The 22,847-nt window shown below is 35.8% G+C and overlaps 1 protein-coding gene across 5 annotated transcripts in view; it reads right to left on the bottom strand.

The window, feature by feature from the left end:
• Positions 1-22,847, bottom strand: part of MEI4 (meiotic double-stranded break formation protein 4) — an 86,211-nt gene that overhangs the window by 36,232 nt on the left and 27,132 nt on the right. For all 5 annotated transcript variants that reach the window (XR_004239427.1, XM_032104868.1, XM_032104866.1 and 2 more), the window contains exon 4: positions 13,990-14,121. Coding sequence is in view for 4 of the 5 variants with exons in the window: in XM_032104868.1 (XP_031960759.1) it covers positions 13,990-14,121 (132 nt within the window). In the remaining variant the exon portion in view is untranslated. The remainder of the gene's footprint in view (positions 1-13,989; positions 14,122-22,847) is intronic.

The following is a 22,847-nucleotide window of genomic DNA, read 5'->3' as shown; positions in this document are numbered from 1 at the left end:
TAAACCTGGTTGGAAAATTGCCTGCATTTCATTCATAATTTCTCTAACTTACTATACAATTATACTTTATATATATATATATATATATATATAAAATATAACCTTATGCAGCTGCAATACTATTTCAGCATATTTTATCAATTTTGATCAGGGAATTTTTTTTGTTGGGTTTTGCTTTTTTTAAAGTTTTTTAATAGATGTTACTTAATTTTATGCAGTAAAATTCAGATAAAGAAAGCCAAAACTTATAAGCTATTATTAAAGAATGAGGAGAATAATAATTGTAAACAATGAACAGAATCAGTAACAGCTTTCAGATTTGATGTATTAATAACACATTCTTAAATTCAGCATCTGGAAAGATCTATTGCCTGTGTAGAAAGGCGTTTGGACTAAATGACTCCCTCTTACCTCAGAATCCATGAATCAATAATATATTTTAACTTTCAAATGAATTTAAAATATTTTGCAAGGAAGTTAAGAAGTAGGTTCTGAAATTGAAATGTATGCTAAAATACATTTTGAAGAACAGCTCTTACGATGGACATATTTAAAAATGAGAAAAGCATTACTTTTTTTTAAATTGAGTATTACTAATTTTGTCATTAGCATAAAACCACCCAGAACAGTCCATATTCCTTGAAACACTATCCAAGTGAACACAGCTGTAATCTACTCATTACTCAGATCCTTACATTTAACTGTGCACAACACTCTAATGTCTCGATCAACGGGGCAGTCCAGTCTTCAGCTACCTTCTTCTCCCAGTTTTCAAGCCCTCTCTTAAGATTACCATTTCCTCCACCTTTAGAGATAAATTGTATTATAGACAGATGTTACAGTGAATACTGAATATAAACAGGGACACCAGAAGTCATCTGTCTGAGAAACACAGAATTCACAGGACTCCAAACATGAAATCCCAAAAAGGCTTCCTCTGATGCAAACCAGTCACTTCTGTGCAAAAATTACCTGTTTAAAGTGCCTGCCAGGAGACATCTAATCTACATCCTGAATTTTTATTACTGCCTGAAGAAGAGAGTTTTAACCTCCTGCAGTTTGAAATCCTGACTCTGTGATGTGTTAGTAATTTTCTAAAATGTGTCAAATTTTGTAAATTTTCTGTAAAGCCTCTTTCCTGACTTACTAGCATTAATTATTACATCCTTATTATCCAATCTCCCCAAAACTAGCATTCACATTGTTAGTTAAATAGTATTTCAATTTCTTCTAGAACTCAGAAGCATTGGAAATCTGCAGTGGAATTTTGCCTCCTTTCCCCCCCTCTATGAAAATTTTGACCACAATTATCAATGTTAATGTAATATATAAATAGGAGTTTAAGAGTTCAGATATATGGCTGAAAAGGTGCTGAAGTGTTTAATACCACCCCTCACCTTGAGGTAGGTCCAAATACACTTATGTCACCTCCAAAAGATGCTCACCATCAATGTATATTGATACTTCAGTAGGTCTGATAGCTAACCTTGATCACCAGGTATGTTTCTTCTTGTTCACTCCAGTACACAAAAGGATTACTCCTTGTGTAACAACTTTTCATGTTCTGGAAGACAATTACAACTGCTCTTTCCCATCAGCTCTCTCTTTTTCCAGGTTATTTTATGGAAACTGACATTTTGTCAACAATGCCTCTAAACACATCAAACATGCACACAAAGAATCCCATGAAGAATACCTATAAAAAGATATAAATGCTCTATTTTAGGATTCATTGTATTTTTAAATAGATGCAAAACTTTAAAAAAAACCCCAAACCACAAACTACCAATAATAGGGTTTTTTCAGTAATCATAATTTATTTTTGACATTTTGATCAACTCTTTCTCAAATATCATATGTTGCCTAGTTATATACTAGCACAATTATAATGAATTATAATAAAAACTATAATGAATATTACACTACAATTATAATGAATATTGGGCAACATTTCACAGTCCTCATCACAAACCACCCTTTACTGCTTGGCTATTTAGCAACATTATCTGTAGAAAACAGAAAAATTTTGAGAAATATATTAATAATTTTTCCATGATTTCAAAAGTTACACTCTAAAGGTGATTAGTAATGCTGTATAGCAAATAACAAAATATTATTCCATAAAAAAGATAATTCTGTAAGCAGTTTAATTCTCATGTGACTCTCTAAAGCCATTAGGGGAGCAGAAACCCTCTTCCTTTTTGTTAGTCTTAAATCATGAACAAGGAGAATCCCAGTAACTTTATGCTTTCCCTGAAAGTTAACTTCCTCTACTTTTTGTATAATGGTATCTACACTCAAGTGAAACAGACAGGTATAGTTTAGAAAGAGCTGTCTTTCACATGATAATAATTTTAAGAACCTGTGACCATGGAAAACTGTATCTTAAACTACAGACTGGAATTGGCTCCTGCGTTACAGACAGAAAACATAGGTACAAACTTCTAATTAATTAAATTCAGACACTCGAAGTTAAGTAGATTCTTCTTCCAAGCTAAAATTGAGAAATTCTTGAGCAACCACCATACAGAATAAATTAGTCGGACACATTCCAAAGGTTGGCCAAAGCATTCACTAGCAGAATCATAAAACCTGAGGAAATTACGGTCTATGATTCAGACTATGTTCTTTAATATTGCAAATAATGATTTTATTTATTTTATATAGTTTCTTAATGTACTACTAGCTCCCTGTTTTTACTAGGAATGGCAATTTTAAATCCACATAATGACACTATAAGCCTAATTTGTTTCTTTTATACCTACAGGTGTTTGGCTGTGGTTTGCTTTTTTTGGTTTGTTTTTCCTTTTGAAAAAGGTTCTTGCTTCTGTTACTATAGAGAATGGATGATGCTCAATTAGAAGAAATATTATTCAGTATTTTTTCTGTTCTTGTTATATGCATAGGCATGAAAGGTGTAGTATTCAGTCTCTGCTCTGAATACAGAATACTGTCTTTTTTTTATGGCAATCATTGCTATAATCCCACACATACCACAAATATTACTTTAACTTCATAAATGCTTTTAGAGTGAGGTAATGCTTTCCTACTTTTAAGAAAGAATCTTTTAAATACTCAGTGTAGCTGCTAATCCATTCTTGGCTGTCTAGGACATGATTTTACAATGTCTGCTCTCACACAGAAATGCATAAATTCAAAGCAAAGCCCATGCTGGCTTCTGTGAAAACTGTGGACACTTATATTTTCCTCTTCACATACAGAAATGGCCTGAGAAAGAAATCTGCAGAAAAAAAGTTTCAGTCTGAATGGTAGACATTTTCCAAAACTTACAAATTGAAAAAAAGCTCTTATGATAGAAAACACTATCATTTACCTGATCTATGGTGTGGGTGAATTTTACTGTGTGAGAATTGATTCTTTTATCTTGTTACCATGAGAGAAAAGTATTATTCTTTTCACATTATACCTGAAAATGTATTCTGTTTTCAGCAGATGGTACAATAATGTCTTTCAACAACACAGCATTTATCTGACAGAAGCACACCTCACTAGCCTAATTTTGCTATCAATATTGGAAATACCAACTGGAATTATACACCATACAGTTTTGAGAAAAACATACCAATTATCTAGAATTACTTATTTTCAGTGAGAAAGCGTTTTCAGGCTTAAAAGCGCCTTGCCCTCTTCAGCCCCAGACTTCTGTTGTTACCTTCTCCTGTCTACTCTGGAGCTAAGAGTCTGTGAAAGACAGACAAGGTTTGGTATGTAAACAGGTCTGAGAAGTAAAAGGAAAGTAATTGTGATGGTGTTTAGGTGGCTGGAAGGGAGGTGTGATAACATCAAAGACCTAGCAGTAACACAGTAGTAGCAGACAGGAGTGACTAGACAATGAGAATACAACGAGAATCTAGATGGACACAGAAGAGAGATTAATCGAAGTGAAGAATCACCACGTTGATGACTCCTGCTTGTGGCAAGCATTGCTCTAGATGTAATTTGAGTTCTCAGTAAACCTTGGTTATTTCCCTGTTCCCTCTGCATGGCCAAATCAGCAGCACTTTACCTCCCCCAGAAGCAAAAAGAATGTATGTTCTCTGACATGAGTGGACAAAAAGAAAGGCTCAGCAAGCTTACCATATAAGCTGCAGGCTTCCCAACTAAACTACATATCCAGATACGAAACAAAACAGCTCCTAAAAGATCCAAGTACTACAGTTTCTAGAAAAATAATTTTTCTAGCTTGCTCAAGTTATTCAAGAGCCTTCTTAAAATCAGGCAAGTTCTAAATTAAACAGATAGAGAAGCTAATGTGTTGCTTTCCTTGAAACTGCTTCCTTCATTAAAATAATTTAAAAATAACAACAGCAAAGATATGGAACATAGTTAAATATCGTTAGTTCTAGCTGTTATTTAAGGTCCCTCTGAAATATCTTTCAGCTCTGGAAGACTAAGGGCTAACTTAGTGGGTTATGTGCTATCCTCCAGGTTTCTTAGGTACATGAAGAGTTTTCTACAGGATGTTTGAGAAAAATGAGGAGTTTCAGAGCATGTCTCAATATTCACCTTATGTTCCCATAAACGGCTAAATATTATATTCACTGGTTTGTAACTCCTAGAGTGTTACTGAAGCTCCTATAAGCTTTCCTGAATAGTATTACTCCTTTGTAGGCAGAAAAATTACTTGTCTCTATATGATTTAACATCTTTTCTTTTAGGAACTCAACTAATTTGCAACTATAATCTCGCTTCTAGAAAATTTATTAAACGCAGCAGGTTCAGAGATGATACAACAGCAGAAGAGATGAACATACCTGACGATTGTGCTATCATTCAGAATGACCTCAAAAGGCTGGAGAAACTGGACAAGAGAAATCCTGGGTTGCCACAAATGGAAGTGCAAAAAATGCTTTGAGCAGGTTGTTACACTAGATCATCTCCAGATGTTGTTTCCAACCTTTTCCATTCCATAATTCTACAATCATTCAATGAATTCACTCTGTTTAAGTTAATCAACAGGACTGAATCATAGTTAACATAATCAAATTGTGTAGGAATTACTCAAAATGGTTGACTTATTCAGTTACTGTAAAGTAAGTTCTTTTATAATTTATTCCAATAGGCAGAAATACTACTTAAATTTTTAACTCTCTCACTCCACTCTCTCATATTTATCATACACAATTCACTGTAGTATTCTGTGTTAAATGCTGTAGCTAGGCTTAGTACGAGCTTTGATTAAATGATAAGGCTCCACAAAGACTTCTTGAAAACTGCAAGTTCAGCTGGAAGTTTAATAATCTGAAACCTCAAGAGACACTAGTACTAACTTTTAATGAAAGGATTAATTAAAGATGAAATAGAGCCCAAATGATCTTGTTTCAAGACAATACACCCAGAGGTTTAATTGCGCTTTGCCAACTCCGTTCCAGGAATGACAGATGCCAAGAAATTCAAAACATACAAGCTACATCTTCAAAGTCTGCACTATAATCATGGAACCCGGCATGCCATTGTCTATGAGAAAGGAGATATACACATACATTTTTCTTAGACTTTTCTCATTTTCCTGCTCTATGCATTTGACTTCTTCCTATGTGAATTGCTATTGGAATCAAGTGAAAATAATCCATTCTTATATAAGGGAAGCTAAACTGGAGTGGATACAAGAAGGTTATTTTCTAAAACTACTTTAAGTTCTGTAATGTTGGTGCTACATGCATTTCAAATGTATACTACAACGGTAAAGAAATAATTCTACAAGACATGCAAGACAAATTGTGCTGTCATAAATTCTTCCGTGATAATGTCTGCATGTGTGCATTTACAAATGTGGTTCAACTCAGCAGAGGTATCTGGTTACCTGCATTTCATACAAGTCCAAGACTGCACCCAGCAACGTCTTAATCCTTAGTCTAATCAAGCCATATAAGTCACATATCCTGCCTGAGCACACTTCAGCTTCTCTGTCAGGAACACCTCCAACTTCAGCAAAACGTTCTCTGCTGCACAAATCCTGGAAATCCAAGCCAAGCAACTCACACAACTAACACTCAGATCTGAAGACACTTAGCTGCTGCTCTCTTTCTCCCTCACCACAAACCTTGTCCAGTATCCCATTCCTGTATCTCCAAAGTCGCTATGAGCCCAAATAAGCTCACTCTGACACTTACTCAGGCTCACCAATACATTAGCCCCACTGAATCAGTTGTGGACTGAGGCTACATGATCTGTGCCTACCTCAGATTGAACCCCCAGATTCCTAAGTTCTCAGCACAACAACCTTAAATCCATCTCTGATACCTTCTATAAAGATGTTCAGCTTTAGCTCATCACAACCTATCTCCCTAAATTAAATCTACACTAGAAATGCTGTCAATGTAGCAACGAATGAGTTGCTGCTGACACCAGTTGAGAAACTCACTTTTCCCTCTGGGCACAGAATTAATAGTGGTTTGCTGTCCTGCCAGATCAAGTCTTAACCAGCCAGGGGTCAGTGCTGTCACCCAAAATATATACTAAGTTTAAAATACGCTATAGAACCAGATTTCATCTTCTACATGTCTCAGCCTTGGAAACCAAAATTCCAACCTTAGCTGCAAAGCAAACTCTATGCAGCTAATCCCTTCCATCCCAGATATAAACCTACTCTGCTAATAACTTCTACATCAGTTAAATCCATGAGAAACAAATTCTGCTCGTTTCAGAGCCAAACTTGGGATAGCAGCTCCTTCTGACTGTGGTGGCAGCACTTGAGCATTTTAGACAGCACCAAACAAACCAGTTAAATCTTCCTAGTCTTTAAAATAGTAATGGTTATGTATAAACGCTAAGTAGATAAACACAGCTTTAAATGCATTTTTAGCAAACCAAAAAAAATCAACAAAAGAGGTTTCAATGGGGCAAGCTGATGTTTTAAGTCATTATGTACAGATCTGTCACACATGTTTAGAGAGGAAAGTGTGTGCAAAGCTAAGAAATCCAAGATATTGATGTGTCCTGTAAAATGAAAAGAAGGTTTTGAAAGAAAGATGAAGTTATGATTTTACCCTAGTATAATCTAGAATTAATATAGTTTCCATTTACAATTTACTATATTTATCTAAGGTCTTAAAGACAGTTTTAATTATTAGCTGTAGTTACTCTTTAAACAAAAAATCATTTTATCAGTAATTCCCAGTTAGAAATTCTAGGGCTACAACTCTTTCCTTTTCCATTTTATGAAGATATGAAATACTAAAGCAGCAAATAGACCGCAATGCCACTGACACAGGAACTGTGCATTTATACTGTATCCCAAAAAAGCATTTAGTGAAACTGTGGTAAAAGCACGCATAATAAAGACTTAAACCATTCTCCAAAACTAAAAGCCAAAGGTAAATCTGTAACAAAATCTGTTACCTTTCCTGGAAATTGAACTTTTAAGAGCACATATGGTATATATGCTATTCACATAGACAACTGCAATATCCAAAAAGCATTAAGGAAGCGGTGCTCAATTTTCTGTAACATCATTCCATTTTGCAAATCATTGTCTGTAAGCAGGAATGCACAATGAAGAAGGGAGCTTAACAAGAACATTAAAACTATCTATTTGAACACACAGGTTTAAGCAAAAATCAAATTGTCTTCCAGACTAGCAAGTATACCACATATGCCACAAAAATCTGACGCTTTTTCCTTTTGCATGCTTCCAAGCATGCAAAAGAACTAAACGAGCTGTAAAGAAAGCAGTAAGAAAAGGACAGTATTAGCACTGAGAATAAGGAAGCAAAAGCAGAACCAACCCACATTTTAAAAAAAAAAGTGTAATGAAAGCTTAACTGCATCAGAAATTCAAATAGGTAATTTTATTTAATTTATAATCATGTTATTTTTGGTTTTGTTGGGTTTTGGCTTTTGGGGTTTTTTAAGCCTGAATTTTGTGCACAATTTGAAACAAGAAGATTTCCAGGAATATTACTTAGTAGCTTTTTGAGGGATGATATATTTTGGTATCTGTAATTAAGCATTTTTCCTTTTCCAGTATTACCTTTCCATGAACGACATGATTCACTGATATTAAGAGTAATAATACTCTAGTTGACAGAGCTCTCCTCATGTAATCGATATTTGCTGCTTCTGTTCCCAAACACACCTGAGGTTTTCTGATTACATGTCATCCTCAATTTTGCAAAGCACCTAAGTGTAGTCAAAGCCCTGCTACCTTTTAGCTCGGTAGGAATACTTCTAAACTCCTTTCTCCTTAATACTATCATTTCAAGATAATATGAGAGGGAAGAGAAAACTGTATGAACCATTTGTCATCTTCCACTTCTGTCTGACATGTAAGCATCTTAAAATCTAATCTGTAATAGGGGATGACATATGCAGCAAAAACAGGTATACACTTCAAAGGTGTATGGCACTGGTTTAGCATATACCAAGTCTTGACTGATTGTTTCATTCCTGCCTTTCAGGGAAGACATTTACATTTTCCCAAATCTGTATCTCTACACTAGGTATGTAAGAAAAAAATGCAGATTATTCTATCCATCCATTATTTCCTTTGTTATCAGTAGCATCAGTAGTCGCACGGAATAAAAATTAACCCTACATTACACAGAGCACTATTTTGCAGCATCTTTAACAATTCACAATTTGAAATATGCTACAATCTGTGCTTACCAGCACAACAAGGAAAGAAATGACATCTTAAAAAGGATGAACAGATGTCCAGATGCAACTTAAATTATTTTCATAAGGGGTACATAACACCAATCTCTTTTTTTACCTCAGTAAAGTATTATTAATCTGATGCATCAGAAAAAGTCAACAATAGAAATTATAAATGGCTATTACTTGATAGCCATTTTAGTACCTCAAACAACAGTAGACTGCCAAATGTATTTAGCTTCTCTAGTTGCATAATATTCTCAGTTGTTTTTTCTTATTAACTATTTTAGCCATTTTCTACCATACTTGGGAAAAAATAGTATAGCTTTTTTAAAATAAGAAACCCATAAGAAGCCTTTATTTCAATGCATATAAACTTATGTTTGAAAAGATTAGACATACTGCATAAATGAAGTAAACTTGTTGGAAAGAGGAGCTTGTTTGAATAATTTTCTACATCACATCAGACACACTTGCATTTGGAATAAAGCATGTCGTGGGTATGACACCTGCCCAGAGCAACCACTGGATACAGAATGGATGCATGGAGAAGCTCTAACATTACTAGCTCAGTTCTCAGCACTTTAAACCTTTTGATAATCTAGCTGAACCCAGCTACAGGAAAACTCCATTTTCCCTGATGAACTAATTACCAACAGAGCTAGTCCAACTTGACATTCACAATGTCTGTAATTTGCAAGCCAGCTAAGAAAAAAAAGTCCCCCCAGCCAGAGGAATATTTCAGCCCTTCATTTGCTTCCATATAGAAATGTTCCTGTGTAGTTTGACATTCCAGTGACACATCTGTTAGCTACACTGTGCTGAATAGCAATGAAAACCTTGGAAAATGCTCAAAATCATAGTCATTTTGTGCTCCCCTTTGTTCTTTTTCTGCCTCAATATACTGCCTGCATAGACCACTGCTTTTACAGGTCTTCCTCTTTAGAGGCACATGCATCAGACACACCATAGCTGAATGCATCTACAAGAAGCTCCAATCCACAATCCTGTACAATCAATCATCATCAGTCACCAACCTCTTGTGTACACTAAAAGAATTTGAATACTGGTAGCTAAGTTAACTTATTAATTACAGTAACTAAAATAGAACTTTTTCCAAACATCTAATAATGTTACTCACTTAAGTTTGTCAGTATACAGGCAGAAGTATCCTATCCATGACTACCTGTTATAATGTACTGCAGGATTAGGCCTTCCCTGAAATAACATCTCTGGCCCAGATCATCCAGAAAGACATTTTCATGGAGATATTATGGGATTTTTATCCTTTAACTTTGGAATTCTATAAATACCTGCATTTCAGCCTATCAACTTCAATGTCCTTTCTCATAGCCAGAAGAAAGAAGCAAACAACTCTAGGGCCAATTACCATAATTATGTACGAGAGCATAGGTTAGACAAGAAATGACTTTTCCTCTCCCTTGACTACAATTGAAAATTAAAGTAAGAAAGTCAGATGGAAACATCATAGAAATCTGAATTCAAGTGAGACAAATCCCACCTTATGTCAACCTCCTTTGGCTCTTTGGAGTCAAAGCGGTTTTGTTGTAATGAGCCTGATTCTCAAGGATTTATGTAACATTCAACAAAGCCTTGCATAACTATCTATCTTCATGCTGGCAAATTTTTTAGTTAACTTTAGCTGCTTGGTTGACTTTTACAAGAAGCGGACAGCAAGGTCTACTACATACACCTAAAATAAAGAGGATAAATCTCACCCTTTATTACCTGTGTCATTCATTTCAGGTGAGAAGTCAGCACCCACATTTGAATTTGGAATTAATGCTTACATATTATATTGAGAATTACATATAACTAGGTGTTTTGATTAAAAAACCCTAAACAAACAACTATTCAGTGTACAGCTTTTGTGATAAAACTATTTTAAAGTTGTAAAAAAGTAAAAATGGTACATAGAAAGTAACGTGATATAAAACTGTAATGCTAGATGAGCTATGCATCAGCAATTACTGAATAACAGAGCTTTCCAATACTTCATAGTATGTCTTTCTTATTTTAAAATCTATTTTCTAGTTTTTAATTTTCTTTTTCAGAGTTCTTGGAATTAACACTTGGGGAGTTAGAAATGGGCAGTAAACTACCCTTCCTGGCCCTCTGACTTTGAAAGTTATCATAAAGGAAGATCTGCTACCATGGAGAGGAGCTCAACATTTTAAAAATAATCCATCTTCCACAGCATCACTCTGAAATCTTAGTATCTTACAATTTTATCTGTTCTGCAGTAGGAATCCAATTAGGGATCAGAAAATTTCTATTTCATAGTAAGTTAAGGTTCAATTACTGTATTCTTATAAATTGTATTTATGAAGCATGTAAGGTTTCTATTATAGATAAAACTCAAAAGCCCATATACAACATCTGTAAAAATAAAAAGATCCAATTGAGTTTATATGAATATGCTTTTGCCTAGAATTCAGCATGCTGGTGTCAGAAAAGCACCTAAGTATGAGCTTTACTTTGAGCCCATGATGAAGTAGTTACATGAATTAAGGCAAACTACTAACTTACTTGAGAGTTTTGTAACATAAAATTCATCTTAACTGTGTGGAAAATCAGGATAATTCTACTGTTTTACCTGCTGCTTAATTACTTTTATTTTCCATGTTAATATGTGGAAATATGTATAAAAAATTTTATTACTCATGTATTTGACCTAAAGTTGCCATATTGTAAGATTGAAGGATTTAACCAACAATATTAGACAACAATATAAAAATAGTCAGAGTAATTGCTGTACTTTTTTGCTGTAGTTTATTAGAAACACTCTACTATATACAACCTAATTTTTTAATTTGAAAAGCATGGGGCATAGATAGCGCTTTAAAACTGTGGGTCATAGACTGATAAGCTTGTTCTAAGAGGACACAGTTAAAAACTCTGTAAAATCAGACAGAATTCTAAAGTAAAAAATTTTCAATATTTGTCGAAAATGTATACACAAGCCTGCAGGGGGTTGAGCTTAGCACACTTCCTACTGAAGACGTGATGGAATATAAAGCTGCATATTCTTGAATTCATGCATTTGACAAACTATTTGGAACTTAGCTCAAGTTTCAATGAGGAAATTAAAACAGAAATGTTGAGCTATCTAGATGATTCATTTAGAAAAATTAAAAGGAATTTTGTTTTTAATCCACATCAGTGTTGAAAAACATCTTCAATTTAAAAAAAATTATTACTATAAATAAGCTATTTTTTCAATTTCTGTTTTCCATCAAATGCTCAAAAGTTAATTGCAAACTAACCTGAATACATACCTTAGATAATTCTTTATTTCTCCTATCTGCCGACAACAGCAACAACAACAACAAAAGAAACTAACAACGAAGCAAAACAAACCTCAGGTATTTCCACACCTCTAATCATAACTACAGTTCAGAGTCTCTAATTTGATTGTTTTAAATGGGACACACCCTTTGCAATTAACAGTGGTTTTGTTTAAGTAACAAAACCCAATTAGGATACTTGTCAGATAATGAAGTTTGATTACATGAAGAATTATCTTTCTGCAAATTCTAATTTAAGTATTTATGAAGAGGTTTTTTTAAGCTGGCATTTTGTTTATTTCAAACTGATATAGTATCATTAGATTTGATTATAAAACAAGAAAAAATACTTTGGAAGTATTTTTAGAATCGTACCTACCAGGAGTCATGCTACACAAATTCAGAAACATTTAGAAGCAAATCTGTAAATCAGGCCATCAATATTAGAGTCCTACTGTGATATACTTCCCGAATATTATCACATGCACAATATATGAGGGTTTGTAAATGAACACAATACATCTTTTTGGACTAAATGAAAGAATGCATGAACTTTAAAAACATTGACTTCACCGCAAGCTAAGCAAACCAGAACTTCAGTTACTTTCCTTACATGTACTGCAGCTTTTCAAAGTCCTACAAAGTGTTTGCTACAGATTGACAGATGCCCAGCTCCCGAGGCTTTGCCAAATATGAGCAATAAAAATAATTACAGTCTGGCAAAGGTAAGCAGTTCCATAGTAACTAGCTCAACAAAGTGCAATGTTCAGTATGAGCTTGACACCATTGTGGAGCACTGAAAGGTTCTGTGTTGCCACTGGCAAAACTCTGAAAGGAAAGATGAGTAATTCTGTTAAACAGGTGAGATTTAATAATGTTAAAAATGAACACCTGTTTCAAACTTAAAAAAAAATTATTGTTTTTAATTACACACTTCCCTATCCCTACAATTGTTAGAAGTCTGTTGACTTTTGGTTGCCATCAACAAGTCTTGTATGCTAACAGTGACCTAAAATAAGACACAGCTCATTGTCTAATTCTTTCAAAACTGGCATTTCCAGAATATGATTCAAACATACTAGAAATTTGTGTTGGAAATTACATATTCCCTCTCCAACAGTCCAAACTTACTACTGTATCATATCCTAGAAAGAAAAAAAATAAAGTTAAGACTGCTTGAGCAACACTTAAGTCTTTTGTTAGATTAGACCACTGCAAAATTTATCTATGGTGAATGTTTTCAATATGTATCAATAAATTTATTTTCCACCAAATAAACAGTTCTCAGGATAGTGCAAATTCAAGTTGCAATCCTAAGTGAAGCTGAACACTTTGCATAAAATACATACCAACACATAGGAATACATGAAAAACCTATGAAACCCCTAGTTATTTCATACATCTCTTTTTCAAATGTTAAAAAACTTCCATTCTCTCTCTCTCTCTCTCCTCTATAGTTTACTGGAAAAAAATTTAACTTAAGAATAAATTTTACCAACAGTTCTATTCTGATTTTTACCTCCTACTTATCGTAACAAACTAAATACAATATTATGTGTTGGATAAGTTTTGCATCATGAAAATTAATAAATTTAAATAATAATAATGTGAAACATTAAATCTGATTCTGAAATATAGCAGCTGACTTTCCAGTTTTGCATGAGCTAGAGAGAGAGAATATTGAAGCTGATTGTGTGTTCAGCTGAATACCAAAGTTGTATTGCCTGCAAAGTCAGTAATTTTTACATTGCCCTAAGTGTTCTAACTCATTATTTCAAGTATTTTGCAAATTGTATAGTATGATCTAAAAACCTATACAGTCAATTTCTTATACAGTCTGATAATTTTACCTTTCCATATGGAATTTTCTCTTACTTTATGCCTCTTGTTTTGAATCTGCTGTTTAAGGTAGTTCCTAGCATTATCTGGGTCTGTAAATCTACATTCTATAGAATGATACTTTTTTTACATATACAAATATTTTTTTACATATACAAATAAATACAGCCAAAACACTCCCCACCACCACTCTTTGGTCTTTCTCAAAAAGAAAAGATGACAGCACCTGGTGAGCCTGCAACAACTGCTCAGCAAACTGACGGACTTCCAATAGGAGAAGCGATATTAAAGAATTTCTTAGTATGTTGTTCCTTCCCAGCAAACCCAGCGTTTGTGATACAGAATGCAGTGCCTGAAACTAAAGAGAAATAACAGTAAATTTAATCTTTCAAAATGCATCTCAATCTTTTTTATCCCAAACAATTACCTTAAGTAGAAATGGGAATTACATATAAAAATGTTAAAGAAAAACATCAAATTCAAAATTTTAGAGTTTAAAATTCTATTGATTACAGACATATGAGATCTACGAGAAACTGACATTCATCCTCAAAAGATTAACACTACAGGAAACTGTCATGTGAACAAACTCCTGCAAAAAGTGTGAACTCCCCAGGATACTGCTTTTCAGCATTAGATGTCATCATGCCCATCTGCTGACAGAAATTGGTGACTACACTGCACATACAGATCTGTATTTCACAGCTAGCCAAATGAATGAACAAATTCTTTGAAATTCAAACATGTAAGCTGGGAGCTGTATTAGGGTGTTCTTTGAATATAGTTATCAGGAAAAAACTTGATTAAATGCTAACTGCTAGAAGATACACTGTATTTTCAAATTCAAACAATTCACTTTCATATTGTTCTTTAATAATGCATTTCACCTGAACCACAAGAGGAGTGATGTAAACTTACATGAGAATTATGTTAGAAATTTTTTGCCACAATTTCTTCTAATAAAAAAAAAAAATTAAAACTGTTGTCTTTGTTCCCTGAAATTGAAACAAATAGTTATTATGTAATGAAGCATACTGCTCTAAAAAGTACACAGGACTTTTCTGTATATAGATATATTTGAGTTCTTTCAAAGGAAAAAGAAGTAAGACACATTAAATACAATTACTATAACTTGTACTTTTATATAAATGCATACCCCTGTAACATTAAATTCAGTAACTCTTTGTAAATGAGTATTTTTAACTGACAAAAGGATATTCTGACCCTAATTTGTATGCCTAACAATAACTATGATTTCTTAACCACTCAAAACAGATCACTCCATCTTATTAACAATCTAGATTATACCTCCAACCAACTCCCATGTGTATACCCACACAGACACATACATATATATACACACACATATATATGAATAAATATACTTGCCCGCCATTTACAAGTTTGCATTGGATGAATCCTGCTGGAAAACTTTTCCAAACACACAAAAGGCAGGAAGGTGTTCCAGGAGCAGTCAGTATGATTTTATTTAGGGGAAATATTTACCTCGCCTTTACCATGGTTGTCAACACTGTCTCTTGTAAAATTGTCACTCACCAAATTTTGGGCTAGTTAGGTGGACAGAAAGGTGGACTGAAATATTCTGCTGTAAAACCCATTAATTAGGCAACTTTGCATTTACAGTTCTTGCCTGATCAGCCTGATCAGCAGTTGATGCAATGCCTATTTACCAGCCTCTTCCAGCTGAAGAGTTGGATCAGCTTGGTTATCATCCACCCAACATGAGACTCCTGTGCACAGTCATAACAATCCAGCTTTAATAAAACTTTGCCCTTAACCAGCTCACTTCTGCATGTAATCCCAAAACAAATATCAAAAGAAATCTACAAAAAACACACAAGTCTTAAGTACAGAATCAAATCTGCAGGCAAACAGAGATACAAAGTAAACTCCTCCTATTAAAGAGAATTCATAAATTGTACACATATAGCTTTGAAAAGCTGTGTAATTGAAATCATTCATCAACATATACACCAAAGAGTCTATAAATATGAAATGTGAATGATGAGATGAAAATAGGTTTCTGAACAATTAAAATGATATGAAGGGATAATGTAATGCATGCACCTACCTGTGCTTTGAGGATATATGAATTAAAATGAGACTTTCATATACTGGAAATATATGCCCTTCCAAACAAAACAACGACTCCTCTAAAAATAAAGTAGAAATTACAGTTTTGAAAGTGTCTACCAAAGTATCTACTAGAAACAAGTTTGCAACACCTGGATAGTTCTGCCTTGACAGCACCCATGTTCCAAAGGGTACAACTGCTTCAACTCAAGGTTTAAAAAATGCTTAAAAAATAGCATATTTTTCAGTAAAGTTGCCATTCCTTTTTATTTCTTTTAGTAAATTAAAGATAATTTAAATTAAGGACAAATTTTACAGTTCTATATTTTCAGAGCATAACATTGAGTATACTTGCTAATTTGCCTTTGGCGAGCAAGCAAACAAGGCAATCCAGAGCAGTTTTCCAATGTAACCTCTCTCAAAGATCATACTAAAACATGAATATTGTTGTTCTTGTTTAAGCTCTATTTCCTTACATGATTTTTTGACAGACAGTGAAGCAATGAAATGTTTTTGTGCAATTATTAATGCTAGCAGCTGAGATTTAACTAAAGTAGGATCTTTCACAAAATTTCCTTATCTTTTATGGTTTGGCAAGAGTTGCTGTTTTCTAGTTGGAATTTCTGAGGACTAGATAATAGGGGACTTTGAAATTTAAAGCCTGAGCTTCTACTAAGAGAAGTAAATAGGTATTTTGTATTTTGTAATGCTGCCACTTAGGGTACTTGAGATATGGGTATCAACGCCACTGAAAAATCCCACTGGTGAATTTATTCATATTTAATAAATATTCTTATTAAACATACCCTTATAATAAAAATATGTCATAGTAATATATTATAGAAAATGTATTATAATTATATTTAATAAATATTAGTACTGATTTTTAAAATCCCGCTGATTTATTAAAGAGCTGTGATTTTACATTGTATGTTGATGGATCTCTTATACTCCTATAAGAATATTTTAAGAAAATAAGTATATTTTAAGAAAATAAGAGACAACAAAGAAGGTTAAAATTATGCTCACAGACCGTATGCATCAAAAGCATGCAGAACACATTTATAGCATATAAACAATAAATCTGCAAATAGCAAACAGAAGTAAGACTCTGTTGTCCAGCAATGCTCATGTATTGCTAATTACACTCTGGAAACATTCAAACAAAAAAAATTCTAATAGCATATAGTTTCATTAAAGATAAAAGCATATGTTCAGCTCTCAAATCTATCCAATGTTAAAAAGGAACAGAACTCTTTCAATCCCTTGGGCTTGTTTAATGTTGTAGATGAAATAAAACCAATGCCTTTCAGGAATCCACAGGTAAAAGCAGCCAGAAAATGACATTGTAAAAAATATACCATTAGAAACAGGAAATAATGGAGCCTGGTTCACTGTTCAGGTCCTGCATCACCTCTCCCCAGCCCTCCTCCCACACCCCGGGTTCTACTGTCTTCCCATGTTGTCCAGGATGCAGAGCAAGAGAGGGCAATGCTGTGACAGCAGCTGGGAAGGATGCGTGGATTGTCGACCAGGCTGCTGCCAAAATGAATATATAATGTCAATGTTCTGCTTATCTCAGGCATACTAACTTGGTCTCTCCTCCACCCAGCTACAGATTTTAAAGCCTACTTGAAGGTATTATTGACCTTCCACTCCTTTCAAAGTGATTTCAAGCTGGCTATCAAAAGTTACTTGTAGAGTAAATGACTGATAACCAAAGTGGACAGCACAGTCCTGTAAGCCCTGTTTCCCAGGAAACAACATAAAAAACTTATGAATTAGTTTTTTAGAACTCATTTACCAGCATGTTAGATTTTATTTAATAATGGGTATCTAAAATTTATGAGTTTAATTCCTTCATGAGTTTCATGATTCACTACATCCTGCAACTATAACTGCACCTTAGTTTCTGTTTTGCTACTTTACAGTTTTTGTGCCAAGTAACAGCTCTCTTTCCCAAGCAACTGACATATTTGGCAATACAGGACAGGCAAATAATTATTACAGGTATCCTCAAATTGTGAGGTGTTATAAACAAAACTATTTTCACCTTTGATTTCACATTACCCTTGTCCACTTAGTCCAACCTGACTTCCACTCCTAATCATCAATGCCATTTGAAAAGCTCACTTTTATACAGGGAACATTAGCCCCCCTTTTTCTTATATTACTTCACATTGCTTCCTTTGTTAGTTGATGGTCGTCATATATCTCTCTTCCTTTTACATGCCAATATTTCTTCTATCTATCGGTCATATCTATCAATATGAATTGATACATATTATTTCAACTCTTTGGTCTGTAGGCCACATCTCAAGCCCTTACTCTGCCCTTACCCCTTCACAGACTCATAAAATCATAAAATGGAAAGGTTGGAAGGGATCTTAAAGATCATTTAGTCTCAATCCTCTCTGCGACAGGAAGAGACACCTCCCATTAGACCAGGTTGCTCAAGGCCTGATTTAGTCCGACCTTGAACAGAGACAGGGCTGGCTCATCCACAACTCTCAGGGCAACCTGTTTCTGTATCTTAATGCCCTCACAGTAGAGAATGTCTTCTTAATACCTGGGCTAAATTTTCCCTCTTTCATAATCTTGTTCATGCTTTTCTCCATGCTTCTTAACCTAATGTTCTCCACAAGAACCGTAAGTTGGCTTCACTGCTGCAGGCTGTCAGTATCAGGCTTGTCCCTGGCAAACTGTGGGGTGATAGGCAAAGATTAGAGGGACGAGGTGCTAGTGAGGATCCTCTGTTGCGGACTCTGAAATGTGCTAGCTGCAGTGAAGCACACTTGCAGTCTTAGGGAGATGAGCCAGGGACTCCTGAGGTAACAGAAACCAACAGGGAAACACCAAGCAAACGTTTCAATGGAAGTAATAGGTGTTCCTCTAGGAAGGCAACACAACCGAGAGCTCAGCTGAGGTGCCTTTACACCAGTGCACACAGCATGGGCAAAAACTGGAGGAGTTGGAAGTCACTGTGCTGCTAGAAAGCTGCAACCTTGTTGCCAGTCCTGAAGCTCAGTGTGACAAATCCTATGACCAGAGCATGATTATTGAAGGCTAAAGAGTGTTCAGAATAGACACAAGAGGAAGGAGAAGCAGAGGGGTTGCCCTCTGCATCTAGAGCTGGATTGAATGTGGAGAGTTGTCTCTGAAGAACAACCATGAGCAGCTCGAAAGACTGTGGGCAGGAATCAGAGACTGAGGCAACAAAGGCAACCTTGTGACTGGGGTCTGCTACAGGCCCCTGATCAAGGGGAGCCTATTGACAAAGTCTTTTTGCAGGAGGCATTGTGCTCACAGGCTCTTGTCCTGATGGGGAACTTCAGCCCACCCAGCATCTGCTGGACAAGCTAACTTTATCCTGTAGTTCTTCCACAATTGTAGCTTTAGTGTATGATCTGTATCAGCTGAGGCTGGCTGAGAGGGGATGGACAAAATTTTCTTTCATTCATTCCTGTCTTTTTACTTCTATGATCCACTTTACTGAAGTAAATGAGGGCCAGTCAGTTTGGTGATTGCTTTAGACAGTAGTAATTTACAAGACAATGGATTTTGATTACCATTTGACTTAAACAACTCTCTACATAAGGACAACAGATTGCTGAGAGAATTTAATTCAATAATCAAGAGATTCAAACATTGACTCTTATTAGACTTCAAAATCCAGGCAACATGTTTTAATATTCATACAAATGAAGTGCTCTTCCCCTATAAAAGTAAGAATTTTTTGGCTGATGAAAAATGCACCCATGGTATTCCCCTTGGGACTCAATTAATTAGGAAAACTGAAACCTGCTTGTTTTATACTTGAAAACCACCAGTGACATGAATAACTATTTTTAAATCTTATTTGTCCCTAAGCAGGAAGGACTCTTGTAAACTGATGAGGTAAGTACTGTCTTGGCTGTTACTGACAAAGGATACTGTAAGCTATACGCAGTTGGGGGAATTTATGGTCACCCACAACTAGCTGCAGTATTTATTAAATGCATACTGTTGTACGTATTAAAGCATCAGAGTACGTTTATGATTACTCTCTTCCAGGCAAATTCAGTCATTAATGAATCATACAAATTGTATCCTAGATAAGAAAAGATTCAAAACCATGGTTCTGATGAATGTGTGCTGTTTCAACTGCACAAGCACACACACACATTTCATTATATAATTGCCACTGAGATTTAAACATTTCTCTTTCTGCTTTTCAATGTATTACTTTTCAAATTGTTATTTTCATGAAGAATTGTGAATTTCTTTCTTGCACAGATATCCAGTAAAGGCATTAAACTACTACTCAGAACTTCTGCATTTGCTTTTCTGTTAAATACATCAATAGTAATATTTTGAGCACTGGCAAAATTTTACATAAAGGCATTCAGATGAAACGTGAGGGAAAAAATTAAAATGGGCAGTAAAGTCCCAAACTGGATAAGAGAAGTTCCTAAAACTATGTTGATGTCTCAATGTCCCTCCAGATGCTGTTAGTGCTAATAACTTCAAAACAATTACCCTGAAGGTAGCCAATTTCTGAAAGAGAAAAAGGCTATGATAAAATGAAGGAAATATCATATAACCTTTTTTTGTGTATGTGTTGTTTGACTGGAGTGGCAATTCATGACTTAACAGCATCTTCAAAGTCAGTATTGATGTTTAAACATAGCATGAGAAGAAGCAAGCAACAACAGACCACTGAAACACATCTCCCTTCTAGGTCTTGTTTGAAAGAGACTATGAGTGAGATGGGCCAGAGAGATGAGATATTCTTTGAACAGGAGCCCAACACAGCCTAACTTTAGAAGCCTAAAAGTAGGGTCTTTGTGTTTTGGTTAACTCCTTAAAACATGAGGTCCAAGAGACAGACACAGATCTCAGTAAAAAACCCAGGGTGAAGGCCAGGATCTTTTGGCCCATAACTGATGCACTAGCCATGCTCTGAAATACAGTATCAACTGCACCTAAAAGAAGTACTGTCAGTGAACTGAACTGTCTACAGTGCTGACAAACTAGTGTGACACCACTAAGGATCACACCACAGAAATCCTACGTAATGCAGCACTCTGTGATATACTGGGCCATGACAGCTTTGAACACAATTGAACTGCACTGAAAAAGGCCAAAGATAAATCTATTTTTCTTCTATCTCCAAAGTAATAAACAAGACTCTGGATTCCTTAACAATAACAGTTCTGAAGTTTCACACAGCTGTATATACAAGAGATGTAAATATGACACGTATAAAGTATCTTAATTTCTGTTAGACAGATTTGACTTCTAAAACTAATTCCATATATTATGAACCTACAGCCAGCCCAGACACACCACAGCAGGCTTCCAGGCAGGCTCCAGGATGTCATCTCTGAAGTGCCCTAGTGCCATGAGCTGTTCAAAACCTTCACCAGAAATATAAAACACATATGCTACCCTAAACAGCACAGGGAGTTGGCAATCCCCAGTGCCTCCAACTGTTGCATTCTTCTAGTATAGGAGAAATTACCCCGTTTCAACACATTCTGGACAACATATACAAACGTCGACAGAACAGGCACATTTCAGTGCCAGTGAGTGAGAGATGCAACTAGGAGCAGGAGAAATGCACATTTGCTATGTCTCTGTGGAGGTGGATGGAGACAACCGTTGTTGAATCCCAAACAGGTAGATTAAGCAAAAAATAATGTTCCAGTGCTTCCTTTCTGAAGTTTCTACTCCACTGGTGTTATGATCCAGTTTTAAGGTTCTTAGAAATGCCTCTGCCTGAATTAAGGTGCAAACGAGACCATATGCCAGTGACAATAGTAAGGGTTTTATTTGATGGTAAATATGAGAGAGAGAGAGAGAGAAAGAAAGAAATAGAAAATAGGTGGGGGGAACAGAAAGAGTAACAGGGACAGAATAAGGAAAAGATCACTGCTCCGTGGACCCCAAGATGTCCTGTTGATCCTCTCCAGCTGGTGAAGGTCCCCTCAGAAGGCACAGAGTCCGATGGGTTTCTATGCTCAGGCTGGGTGGGCATGTCCGGCCATGGCCCCCTGGAGGGGGGGTCAGTCTCTCACAGCAGACTCTGGGTCTGTTGCACCACGTGCAGCCCTGTGGGGCCAAGCCTCTCATGTGAAAGTCCCGTGGATGTGCCCTGTGGGGTTGGGGGTTCCACAGCTGGGCCAGTTTGTGTAATCAGAGGATGGGTGTTTATTGCCTCTCACCAGAGGTTACACCATGCACCCAAAACCTCCTCCTCCCCCCTCGGTTGGAGGGAGTCTGTGTAAAACTGGCTTCTGTGAGCTGTGCTCTCCCTCCACCCCAAACTCAACTGGGGATAGTTGTAGCAGGTGGCTTTGACCGTTTGTGGATGCACACCTTTCCCTCAGCCTGAGGTGACTGAACAATGTGTTTCCCTTTATCTAATCAACAGTTTGACTTTCAGTTCAAATTCCCACTCTTCAGGGATGCTTCTTCTGTTGTAGGTTCTTTATAATGAGCAAAACTTTATATCAATGTTTGAGGCATGAACTATTTTCAGTCTGACAACTGGGGCTGTAATCACAGACCATAGCTCCTATCAGGGTTTTCCATGTGAAATGTTTTCCCATGTTTTGTCAGGTAGTAGAATCCATTAGAAAGCCAGAGCCAGCAGCTCTGCCAACTGAATACAATCTCACAGAGTTTTATAATACACTTTGGTCTGCTTGAAAGCGGGACTTACAAGGAACCTACATAAATACAATAGTGGTTCTGCTGACACAGCAGAGTGTGTCAGTGGAGTGACAACAGAAATGAACAACTTGCACATCGAAAGGCAATACGCACCCCTACAAACCCCCAAAGGTCTCAGTGCTAAGGACTCAAAAACTGGTGATGAGCAAAATGCTTACTCCATAGATCAGCAGCGACTGTCACACATTTTGCAGCATGAAAGCAACAGCTCATCTGTACCAGAGTTACACACAGGATCCTCACAAGCTTTTCTGTGGCAGCCATACAGGAATG

The sequence above is a fragment of the Corvus moneduloides genome, chromosome 3, assembly GCF_009650955.1.
Source record: "Corvus moneduloides isolate bCorMon1 chromosome 3, bCorMon1.pri, whole genome shotgun sequence".
NCBI lineage: Eukaryota > Metazoa > Chordata > Aves > Passeriformes > Corvidae > Corvus > Corvus moneduloides.
Note: the sequence above shows the minus strand (reverse complement) of the source record. Positions and strands in the feature narration are given on the sequence as shown.